At 30.0% G+C, this 12405-nt stretch overlaps 4 protein-coding genes across 8 annotated transcripts; 3 read left to right on the top strand and 1 right to left on the bottom strand.

Annotated features, from left to right (window-relative positions):
* The first annotated feature begins 18 nt into the window (after nt 1-18).
* Nucleotides 19-6514, top strand: LOC122535341 (ras-like GTP-binding protein RhoL). Of its 4 annotated transcripts, none has more exons than XM_043666809.1 (6): nt 20-251; nt 3817-3990; nt 5369-5498; nt 5613-5727; nt 5849-5966; nt 6160-6514. In XM_043666809.1, exons 2-6 carry the CDS (start codon nt 3972-3974, stop codon nt 6357-6359), a joined length of 582 nt encoding a protein of 193 aa, XP_043522744.1. In that variant the 5' UTR covers nt 20-251; nt 3817-3971; the 3' UTR covers nt 6360-6514. The 4 variants fall into 4 exon arrangements, with proteins under 4 accessions (XP_043522746.1, XP_043522744.1, XP_043522745.1 ...); XM_043666810.1 differs by lacking the exon at nt 20-251 and adding an exon at nt 3727-3746; XM_043666811.1 differs by lacking the exon at nt 3817-3990 and having other exon boundaries at nt 19-251.
* On the bottom strand, nt 4789-8009 carry LOC122535342 (nuclear cap-binding protein subunit 2). Of its 2 annotated transcripts, XM_043666813.1 has the most exons (5): nt 7817-8009; nt 7155-7475; nt 6949-7061; nt 5076-5107; nt 4789-4939 (listed from the first exon to the last, which is right to left on the bottom strand). In XM_043666813.1, exons 1-3 carry the CDS (start codon nt 7889-7891, stop codon nt 6957-6959), a joined length of 501 nt encoding a protein of 166 aa, XP_043522748.1. In that variant the 5' UTR covers nt 7892-8009; the 3' UTR covers nt 4789-4939; nt 5076-5107; nt 6949-6956. The 2 variants fall into 2 exon arrangements, with proteins under 2 accessions (XP_043522748.1, XP_043522747.1); XM_043666812.1 differs by lacking the exons at nt 4789-4939; nt 5076-5107 and having other exon boundaries at nt 6780-7061; nt 7817-8008.
* A 23-nt stretch (nt 8010-8032) lies between these two features.
* Nucleotides 8033-9833, top strand: LOC122535339. The gene is made up of 2 exons (XM_043666805.1): nt 8033-9307; nt 9370-9833. Exons 1-2 carry the CDS (start codon nt 8581-8583, stop codon nt 9777-9779), a joined length of 1137 nt encoding a protein of 378 aa, XP_043522740.1. The 5' UTR covers nt 8033-8580; the 3' UTR covers nt 9780-9833.
* A 694-nt stretch (nt 9834-10527) lies between these two features.
* Nucleotides 10528-11818, top strand: LOC122535340 (small nuclear ribonucleoprotein-associated protein B). The gene is made up of 3 exons (XM_043666806.1): nt 10528-10667; nt 10968-11502; nt 11642-11818. The coding sequence occupies exons 1-3, from the start codon at nt 10665-10667 to the stop codon at nt 11755-11757; spliced, it is 654 nt and encodes a 217-aa protein (XP_043522741.1). The 5' UTR covers nt 10528-10664; the 3' UTR covers nt 11758-11818.
* Nucleotides 11819-12405: the final 587 nt, after the last annotated feature.

The following is a 12405-nucleotide window of genomic DNA, read 5'->3' as shown; positions in this document are numbered from 1 at the left end:
TGAACGTTTACTCGTAAATGTAAACCGCGTTGACGATGTTTCGTAGTCGCCGAGTAGTCGTCGCGTCAACCACTTAGCACCAGCATTTCTGTCACACTCGTTCTGGACTCGCGTTTTAGAGAATTGCAGTCGGTTTCAGTATTATCAAGAACCGTTCGAACGATAACTGTCAGTTTCAATTGTCAAAAAGAAATATGTACCTACTCAACGTTGGTCAACCACAGTTTTTATCAAAATCTTTCTAATTCGAGGTGAGTCACTGATCGTACTTCCACCACACACCGACGTTTACTCGGACGATTTAATAGCAACGAAAGAAATTCTTTTAGTAAAAGATATTTAGAAAAATATTGTCCGGTAATGTTTCCGAGGGAGACTTTGAACGGAAAGCGCGTACTTTTAAGCAAAGATGCTGAAAGCTGAAAGAAAGTTTCCTGTAAACACCGATGTTTCGATCTCAGTTCGATTTAAACTTGTTAAAACCTATACCCACGTTCAATTGCCTGAACGTACGTAAATATGCTTCGAGACTGTTACTACATCCAATCGGAATAAGAGAATTGCTCAAATATTTCAGATATTAATTTTTTTATAATTCGATTCTTAAACTCGAACAACGTATCTTGTTTCATTTTCTTAACTTTAATTTGTTTAAATTATTTCTATAAATTAGTGTACTTGTGTCAATATATTATACAATACGTAATATAAAAGTTCATACGTAGAATGAAGAATTAATACAAATTCAATTTAAAAGATTAAGTGCAAATGCCTATTTGTTCAACGAACGTACAATACAGTAATACAATAATAGCAATGAAATAAACAAAAGATTAGTAAACAAATAAAATTTATAGCGAATTACAGTTTTAATATGAAAAATTGAAAATGTTAATTTAAGAGGGCTATTTTTAATATTTAAAACCCTCGTTAAATTTACGTTATTATATTATATGAATTGCACAATGATCCAGATATTTTAAATTTAAAGTAAGAGTGGAAGATGAAAAAAATTGATAAGAATTATTTTGGCTCAATATAATTTCTTGAGAATTTGGTGAATCTGATCTTTGTTCGATATGGGTAACCGTGTAATAGGAATTAGCTACGTAGACTTGTGATCACACATTTGATCACGGGATTGATAACATTATCGCTCCTTATCAACGACATATGAAAAATCGACGACGCATTCGCCATTGCTATTTCTATCATATATTGGAGAACCGTGTTATTAAATGTAAAATATTTTTCAAGCCGTTTTTCGTAGCGAAAGTTTTTCTAGAAAGAAAGGATCTTTTTATACGTATGAAATTTCTGTCAAGTAACGACGGATGGTTGATGGGATCAGATTTGATACTTGTATATTCACAAATCTGAATCCAATGACCAAATCATGTCATTTCATAGTTTTGGGAAATCTACTCATCACACCTGTTTCTATTGTATAATGTTGAATCGACGAATTGAACTTGTTGCAAGTTGTGGCAACTCAATCGTCACCAGGTGACGAAGGCGTCACCGTGTCACTGAATTTTTCAAAAATTTTCTACAAGATTATACAAGATAAACAGCGAATGGATCTATATATCATCGATCTATATAATTTAATTATCCTCATTATACATGTATATTCGAGCGGTATTTGATTTTTAATTGCAAGAGTAAGACACACACGCACCATACACACACAAAACGCGCACACACATTAGTGGGCTTGACTCTGTAGTATCTTTTTTTTTCGAAATATTTACAAAGAATTCGAAACTATTAGTTGGTGAATTGTTTGAATTCACTCGAGTTCTTCTCAAGAGTTTCTCAAACAGAGAATTTGAAATTAAAAAATACGAACCCCAAATACGACGCGAATACTAACTCGCATACATATGTGCTTATGTATGTACATGACAAATTAATATCAAGGCATCGATTGTTAAATGATGTGTTTTTCATTCGATTTCGAAATTAACAGATTTTTCAAATTAATATTAGACTCTTAAAAACTTAATTTGAAAATAACAACCAAGTTTCTCAATTCAATTGCAGTGCAAGTGCAAAGAAACGTTAAACAAGAGAGAATATTTTCTGGATAAACGCGGATACGTATATCTTTGGTCGGAATCGTAAAGTTTATAAAAATAAATGCAAAGATATATGAACGTCATAATTAGAATGTCGTCCGAGTCATGTAAAAAGCCATGTTTTGCAGCTTTTAATTACGTGCTCTTGAAGGTCCAACACCTGTTATGTCATCACTACTCACTTTATTTGCGTGCCTACAACCTATTTACATAAAAGTCTTACCTCATTGCGCGAGAGAAAGGTAAACAATACATATCGGGGAATCTTTGAAACGTATTTTATTGAAGCGAAAAGGCAAAGAAGGCAATTCCGATTCCATAGTAAAATCGTGCGTTATTACCTACGGTAAACTTAAAATTTTATTTAACATTGGAAAATTATTTGAATATTTATTTTATTTTATTCTATTAGACACACACACACACACACACACACACACACACATTTGTCGTTTGATTTCAATAGAAAAATACAAAAGTATTTCTTTGCCTATAGCACGCGCAATTTCTATTTGAAAATTCTTATGTAAAAAGAACTTCGGTACTCGCATATGTTTTCGTACATGACTTACGCGCTGTTTACTTCTTACTTGTGTTGTCGATGTTATCGAACATCGAACACCGAATAGAATTTTGCCCGACCGATGTTACTTGGTTGCCAAAATTAATGGCAACTTGAATTGCGGAAGGAAGAGCGTGGTTGTACATACATGTATGTAAGTACTTAGATACATGGAATTATTTGATGCGTTGCGACGTGTGTTAAAAGCACACCCTCGATCTACCTACGCGTACTACCCACCTTTTTATCTCTACTGTAATTTTCTCATATTTCATCGACCTGTCCTTCTCTGTCCTTCTTTCACATTCTACACGTCAATCAAGTCAATAAAAGTTTATTGTTTTTATCATTCAAATAATTGGCAATAATTTAACGTTGGAACAACATATTTCTAACGTGTTGTAGCAATTTCAAAATTCAGTGCATTGTCGACTAGTTGCAAGTACATATGTAATTGTGTATTATTTGTGAATTGGCTTTTGAGATTTACTAAACTTACTACCACGTGTATGTATGGTACATACATCGTATTTACGCGGTATAAGTAAATTATAAAATAGGAAAGGAAAGTGTGACGATTTCGTTTCTCAAAGGTCGAGTGATTTCACGAATTAGGAAACAGGTGATTCTATCATTTCGTACACCATCGTGTTGCAGTGAATCAGACGGAAAGTATTTTTTGTGGTTACCATTTCAACCGCATTGATAGCAACACTGATTAAAATCACTCAAATTCTCAAAACGTCAACGAGCTTATAATTATTTCCTTTAAATTCGCTAAAAATTAGAAATTAGAAATTTCCTCGCTACTTTTATTTTTTGTACTTTATTAAACAATAAATAGGTTATCAATCGAGTTAATCAAATATAACAAGCAACAATATTAATGTATCTAATGGCTGAAATTGATTGATTCTTCTTAAAAGAAACTATCAATTAAAAAAAGGAGAAAAAAAAATACAGAAAAATACGAATTTCGAAATCGATGCAAAGTAAATCTTATTAATCTTTAAAAGATCATTACTTAAAAAGCTATGAATTACAGAAAAGAGAACGTTTAATTGCAATTACGTGCTCTCTCAGGGAACGCATCTCAGATCAATGTACGCATATCATTGAGCCTTATTGATATGAATTATCACGGAGCTATCAATCTCTTTCGTTTTTCTACAGCTAAATAATATAGCGGATAATGGAATTGACCGGATGACAAAAGATAACTTGCAACGTTGGCTACTGATAAAGGCGGCCCTAAATTGAGCGGGAAGCTGACAACAAGTAGACTAGTAGACTAACAGGGATTGAATTTACATATTTTTGTATACGCCATGTGCAATAACAATAAGGGTAAATATAAATACACGTTATTTAAATAAAGAGCGATTTTTTCACATCGAACAAAATTTAATTTAAGCAACATCAAATATTATTTACTTGCAATAATTATTGGAAAGGAAATTATTCACAATTATTCGTTCAATTTTACATTTCTTAAAACATTTCCTAACCCTAAACAAAAAACATAAACTCAATCAAAACAGATTATTTGTCATACGATAATCATTGTTTAACATTATTTGAAAAATTTATTAAAATATATTAAAAATTGTTTAAAATAATTTTGAATTGAACAACTTGAAACTTAAAATATTACAATGATAACAATAACAATAATAATAATAATAAGTAACTAAAAGAAGAGAAAGAATTATGATGAGATGTATAGAACGGAAAGAAAAGGAATGACATTGATGATTCAAGATATGTATATAGCAGCAAAGGCATGCACTTCGACGAACGCACGAACACAGCATATATGATTCAGACGTCTTATATCCAGATACCTTGTAGGTAGACTTATAGAGAACAAACTACACATACAGATACTTGACAGTCAGATAATATACAAAAGATAATAAATTCCATCAATTTTAAAAGAAGAATCAACATATTATCACTTCATTTATATTTTGCGATTTTTACTTATATAAAGACGAACATTTTGTCCGATGATAAAAAATGTAATACGAAACTAAATAATTAGTAAATATATATAAATATTTTATCACGTATCATACAATTATTTATAATTTACAGAGATAATGGAACTTGGTGAATTTTGTAATACAATACACATTTGATATGATAAACAAAAATGATGAAAAATATAATTGTTATTATAGTCAATTTTGAGTTAAATTAGTTAAATTAATTGATTATTACGTTAAAACGATAGAAATGTGTCACCTTTTGATTCCAATTAATATGCAATACAGTAACGCCAGCCTTAATATACGTACGTACGTACGTACGTACGTACGTACGTACGTACGTACGTACGTACGTATGTATGTATGTATGTATGTATGTATGTATGTATGTATGTATGTATGTATGTATGTATGTATGTATGTATGTATGTATGTATGTATGTATGTATGTTCGCCACACACGTGTTGATTACCTTTCCAACAAAAACATTGTCAAAATTACAAACTTGTAGCATTCTGAGTTTTTAAATTTTTGTCTTCTAATATTCCTGACATGATGAAAATTATTCTTTTTATATTTAATTTGATAAATTTTTACGTACGTACAATTTGCAAAATTGCAACATATGAAAAATGCAATCGAATATCGAACGGAGTGAAATAAATATTTCTACGATCGAATTATAATCATTGACGTAAGTATATATAAATAAAATTATATTCTTATTTTTTAGAAAATAAAAATACAATCTCCAGGCATAGGCCGATCAAAGTCACAACTATCGGAGATGGTACTGTAGGCAAAACATGTATGCTTATTACGTATACAACAAATGAATTCCCCTCGGAATATGTACCTACTGTGTAAGTACCAAAGTTTTTAAATCTAAAAGAAAAATGATTTTATAAAAATATTAAAAATTGATTCTATACTTATAAATTCCAAAACAAAAAGTGATATTTACAATCTGTTCTTAGCTTCGATAATTACGGAGGCACCATTTACGTAGATGGACAAGAATATGACATGACTTTATGGGATACTGCTGGTCAAGAAGACTATGAGCGAATCAGACCTTTATCTTATCCAAATGTGAATAAGTCTATCGATTAATTTCTTGTTATTCATCTAATTATTAATTTACATATTAATTATTCATATACTAGTACAATTTTCAGTTTACGTTTGAATTATCATTTAATTTTATTTTCAGACTGATTGCTTCTTGATCTGCTTTTCAGTGAATTCTCGCACTTCTTACGAGAATATTGCAAACAAGTGGCATCCAGAAATTAAATATTATTGTCCAAATACACCCATAGTACTTGTTGGTAAGTATTTATTACTAATTTATTTGAAAGGATAATTCATAATTTTATACTTTCTAACAATTTCCATATCGTACGAAACTTTTGACAATTAAGAGAATAAATTTTTTGTTGCACAAGCAAAAATATCAACTCCTGATATCGTAGAGTTAAAACTAAATGAAAGTTAAAACTTTCTTTTGTGTTATATTAATAGGTACTAAAGGAGATCTTAGAAATCAAGAAAACGCGGATACAATTACTTTCAAAGAATGCAAAAGAATGAAAAAAAAAATAAAAGCTTATAAATACGTTGAATGTTCTGCTCTGAAACGTGAAAACTTGGAAGAAGTTTTCACAGAGGCAATTCGAGCGGTACTGAAAAAACCATCGAGTAAACTTTGTTGTTCATTTTGAAGATTGGACTATAAAATAATATTTATAACTAATTAATAGAAAATATCAATTAATAATTATATTAATAATTTTAATGTCTAAAAATATACACCGTTCCAAAGACTCTATAGTTTTGCCATGTTCTTAAAAGATTTAATAAACTGATTACAGATAATTTTAAACAGCAAATAATTCGTATTTTTTGTAATGTCGATTATACACAATTAAGTGTATAATCTGCGTCATAAAACGCAGATACTATTACTTTAAAAGGACTTTATTTCATCTATATTATTTATTAAACAGTCTTTTGAATAAAATTAGAATGACATATTCGCGAAATATTTCTTACCAATACATTCATTCTTCATTGTCATCTAATAAAAAAAAAAAAAAAATTCAAATAAAAACAAAATTACTGGTAAATCACTTATGTACGAGTATTCAAAAATAATTTTTACTTATATTTTATACTTATATACTGTCCTTATTTACTGTCAGTGTACAATTGTTACAGTTATTATTTCAGATATCTTTTATCTGAATCGCGTCGAACACGATTATTAGTAAGTTTCTTACACTTACAAAATTTAAGATTCAAGTCACATACATACAATTTTAACGTCCAAAAGCTCCATCTGAAAGTGGAGTTACTTTTTGTTGTATTATTTTACCATAGCCTCCTCTTCCACTGTCAAAGTCCGATCTGTATTCGTCTCTTACCTGTAACAACACGATCCGTCATACGAGATAACTCAGTACATCGATAAATTTTAATGCAGCGTAATTCCGTAATAATAAAATAAAACTACACACTTGTCCTCCAGTTTTACCCCTTCCATATTGCCTGCCTTCAATAAAACCAGCGTCCCAATCTGTTCTAATGATTCTGTCATCTAAGCGTGTGCCATTAATATATCTCATGCAGTTTTCCGCATCAATCCTTTGATAATATTCGACGAAACAGAAACCACAAGGTGTCTTTTTATATTTATCCAATCCCATTATTATTCTTCTAATATCGCCACATTTTGAAAATAATTCGTATATTTGTTCTTCCGTAGTATAAAAGGATAAATTTCCAACGTATAAAGTCGTAGAATTTCTCAAGAGTCTATCCTGTTCAGCTCTCGAACCCTGTAAATTTAAAACATTATTACAGAAGAAATTCATACTAACGAGTTTGAAATTTTTGCTATTGGTAATTTTTATAATTAATATCATTATATCGTCATCGTCGAAGAGAATGGGAGGATAAATTTATCAGTATTCTGAATCAACAGAAAATTAAAAAAACTATTGCTATACTCCGTTACATATGCAATTACACATATGCAGAATGCAATAAATTTTGAAATAAAACAGAAACAAATGGTTTAAGATCCAGTATATACATTTGTTCTTTTGGAATAACCTACGAAACATACCGGCAAAGTTCACCACCATAACAAATTAATGCAACATATCGCGAAACTAACCTTAAAATGTTGATCGCGGTACGAACTTAATTCAACAGAAGGCGAAGTTGATGGATTTACTTTTATTGTCGCCATTCTTAATTGTTATAAAACTATCTTTATTAGTAATTTTATCACGCTTGAAAATGTGAAAGCACCCCGACATTCAATTTTATTTACAAAGCAATATTATATAAATGGAAGTATTAAACATTCTAGAAACGTCATGAGTGCGCCATCTATCTATCAACCAAACATCGAGAATTATTTGACATTTTAAATCAAGTCCAATTAAAATTTATCGTTAATAGTTAAATTTCAATAGAGTTAACAGTAAATTTACATAGAAGCAAATTACAACAATTTTCATAATCAAAAATTAAGCTTGAATGCATTTATATGTGTTTAGAAAGAATCGTAGTAGTAATTTTAATAAACAGTTACAATTACAAAAATTAACGTTAAGTTTCAAATGCAAATTTACGATCGTGTAAGCATAAAATATTAATGGTAATTTAGAAATTTTATCAGAAAATTTTAATAGATCGCAATATCATGCTAATCCTTTGCTAGATCAAATATTTGTGATACAAAACTGCGTATATTGTAATAACTCTTCGATATCTTCAGGAACGTGTACGAAGAATTTTAAATTACAAATGTTGTTGAACGAAGTAAACCGAATTATAAAAACTAACCTTAATGCATTGTGAATAACAATAGATATATTTCTAGACTTGATATTTAAATACTTTGGACAATTGTTTCTTTTGCACGATTTTGGAATGAGCGACAAATTACAAACTACTGCTATTGCTATTAGTTCACACGAAACCGCAGTTTCCGGTTTCCAATCCAAGATTAATTCTTTTTCCGGTGGTAAAACTAACAATAAATGTTTCAAATTGTTTTCAAGCTGCTTTAGAACTGCTAGTTCAACAGAATCCTTGGAAAACATTGTAAATAATAATATTAAAAGAAGATGCGATTATGTCGTTGAGAAACTTGTTGTAAAACATGTACCTTTTGTTCTCTTCTCAATATCGGAGAACACTTTAGAGGACAAAATTAGTCTTCAGAGTAAAAATAATTCCCACAGGAATGTTCCACAATCACAAACAAAATTAAATACCACATATTCAGCCACATCAAAAATTCAATCATTATTACACTACTCTGACAGATTTGATTCTGATACGACGGTACCTTTACACATTTCTAATAAATGTTTACATTTTGATAAAAATGTATCGAACAAAAGAAATAAAAATGATACATCATCCAACTATCATAATAAAATAATCGACTCGACGAATACTACGAATGGTTTACATCCAGATTTGGGAGAACATGAAAAAGCACCAAAGGATTCTTCTTTAAATATTTCAGAAAACAAAAGTCTCGTGTTCTCAGAAATCTCTCTCAAAGGATTAAATAAAAATAACATATATCAGGCACGAGAAACGTTTAAATTGCAATCTTTTGTTCAAGAAGCATTTTCAAAGAAAGAAGGTTTGTAGTAACAACCAATTTTGAGTATCTTTACAGAAGTAACAAATTTTGTATCGTTTCAGAATTTAAAAATGTATATTCTTTCGACAGTAATAAGTTAAAAAATTATCAAAAAATTTATACCTTGGCTCAAATGGAACGTACGAACTTGAATAATTTTCGAGATTGTTCTACTTATAAAGTTAAAAGGCCCATTGTCCAATCTGTTCGTAAAATCTTTCATAGTTCTGAAAATTTTGTAAAGTCAATTGATACAAATCAAACGAATATAGAAAATTGCAAGCCAAGTAATAGAGATTCGCAACATAACCATCAATTTTTGCTGAATCAATCAAAAACATTATCCGACTGTATTGTAAATATTGATTCTTCAAACATGCTATTACGGTGGAACATTATCATTGTTATAAAACGTAACAAGTCAAAAACATGTCCTTCTCAAATATTGAAAAAACATTTCAATACAAGTTGACAGATTTGATTATACATGTAATTAGTAAATTGTAAGAATTAATTTTATAGCAAATTTAAATACTAAATTGAGTAAAATTTAGAATTTTCTAATTTTTATATGTTGAAAATTTACGTCTTCTTTCCTTAAATATAACAAAGACATTTCACATAAAAATATGTGAAATTCGATGAAATAATTATTTTGTACGAATAATAAATATCTTTCGAATAAACATCTTTAAAAACAATATATTACTTTTAAATTTCCAACAAAATATTTTGTTCTCAATTTTAGTTAATTTACTTTAGTTTAATTTTAAGTTATATCGTTACAAAAATAAATTTGAGTCGTCTGTTATTTATAAGCTTTAAAGTTTTCAATATTGCAATAATATGTGTAATTCACATTGTATACATATATAAACATATAAATAGTTAAAACATATAAACCATACAAATAGCATTTAAAACTTATTTTATTCTACACGAATGATATTTTTAAAAAATAAATATTAATAATTGACGATTCGTGAAAACTTAACACTTGAACAAATAAATATTATTTCGTTATTGTACGTCACATTGCTTTTTATTATAGAATCTCGTATTATAAGTATACATATGTATCTATCTTTTAAATCGTGATTTCATTTTATTAAATACGTTTTACAATGTCGTAAAGATGTTTTTAATTGAATGAAAATATATATGCAATATATTGTTTTTAACACACAACACACAACAATGCCTGTTCGTACAAGAAGTAAGAAGGTTATGTCAGTCGAAGAAACAGTTTTATTTGGCGCGATCAGCTAACATTTTTTGTCCGTATATATAGTTATACAGTACCTAAAATCTATCAACTTGTTAATAATTTTGTTTGGTGTTGGCAAAGATAGTCAAAATGGTAAGTAAAATATAACAGTGCATAAATATTTGTATTTAAATGAATCGGTATTTAAAAATATCGCTAACATAACCTTATAACGGTTCTCACAACCGGCAATGTATTTTTTTTATAAATGATTCTTTATAAATTATGAAATTATTTCAATTTTAAATGAGAGAAAGTACGATTTTAATTTTTTATATTTTGTAACCACATTTCTCTTACGAATTAAATCAACATTTGTTATATATTTTTTTAAAAATAAATATTCATTCAGTACACGTTCAACTACAAAATGTCGAAACATTTTCTTTTCAGACAATAGGTAAAAACAATAAGATGCTACAGCATATCAATTATAGAGTCAGAATTATTTTGCAAGACTCTAGGACATTCATAGGCACGTTTAAAGCTTTTGACAAACATATGAATCTTATACTCGGTGATTGTGAAGAATTTCGCAAGATCAAACCAAAGAATACGAAACAACCAGAAAGAGAAGATAAACGGGTATTGGGTTTTGTACTCTTAAGAGGAGAGAATATCGTTTCTCTGACTGTGGAAGGTCCTCCACCTCCAGAAGAAGGATTACCTAGAGTACCAATTCCTGGTGCAGCACCTGGACCTGGTATGGGTCGTGCTGCGGGACGTGGTATGCCTGCCAACGTCGCTGGAGTGCCTGCTGGTTTACAAGGCCCCGTTAGAGGTGTCGGAGGCCCTTCGCAACAAATAATGACACCAGGAGGTAGAGGTCAAGTTTCTGCCCCACCACAAATGCATCCAGGTGGTCCTCCACGTATGCCAGTTGGGGGTCCTCCACCTGGAATGATGGGTCCACCACCAGGCATGATGGGTAACATTTTACAGATCTTGATTTTTGTTTTTCAAATTATTAGACAAAACTCGTAACAAATCCCTTAAATTCAAAAATTGTTTCATTTTTGTCGTAAAAGTTTTTTTATTGTAAAACTTTGAAATCTAATTGATCATAGGAATGCCACCAGGAATGCCACCCATAGGACGTGGAGGTCCACCAATGGGACCACCTGGAATGAGAGGTCCACCTCCAGGTATGATGCGCGGTGGGCCACCCCCTCGTCCATATTAATACTTTTGAACATACTACAGTACTGTAACCGACGATAATAAAGGTCTTTTTATAACGCGAATGTTTTTCTCATTAATATAAATTTGATTATCATTTTGTCAATAATAAAGACGCGACAAGCGAATTCTTTGTATAACTTTCTGTTGCGTACTTGGCTATTCCATTAAAAAAAGTCAACAAGTTAAAAATATTCTCTTTTCCAAATAGTAAAATTTTTTAATTAAGAAAAATATTATCAATTTATTTAAAATTTACGAAGGTGTATCTTTTGTTGTTTGGAATGAATGTAACATTTATAGTACCATATTTAATCACCAACCAACCAAGTCCTAAAGATATTTACAAGAATATTACTAAATGAAAATTTGTAAATTTTGATCGGCTTATGTATAAATCAATCATTTGAAAATGAATCTTTTTTATCTTATTTTAAACAAACACGTCTATACATGTTTTTTAATATGTATACATGTTTATTAATATGTATTTTAAACTTTTATTAAACCAGAATCAACAGGATTATTTCAGAATTAACGAGAGGTATACGTATGCATACATACACGTGCGCACACACACACACACACACACACACACACACACACACACACACACACACACACACACACACACACACACACACACACACAC

This window comes from Frieseomelitta varia, unplaced genomic scaffold (genome assembly GCF_011392965.1).
Source record: "Frieseomelitta varia isolate USP_RPSP 00005682 unplaced genomic scaffold, Fvar_1.2 scaffold_700, whole genome shotgun sequence".
Taxonomy (NCBI): domain Eukaryota; kingdom Metazoa; phylum Arthropoda; class Insecta; order Hymenoptera; family Apidae; genus Frieseomelitta; species Frieseomelitta varia.
Note: the sequence above shows the minus strand (reverse complement) of the source record. Positions and strands in the feature narration are given on the sequence as shown.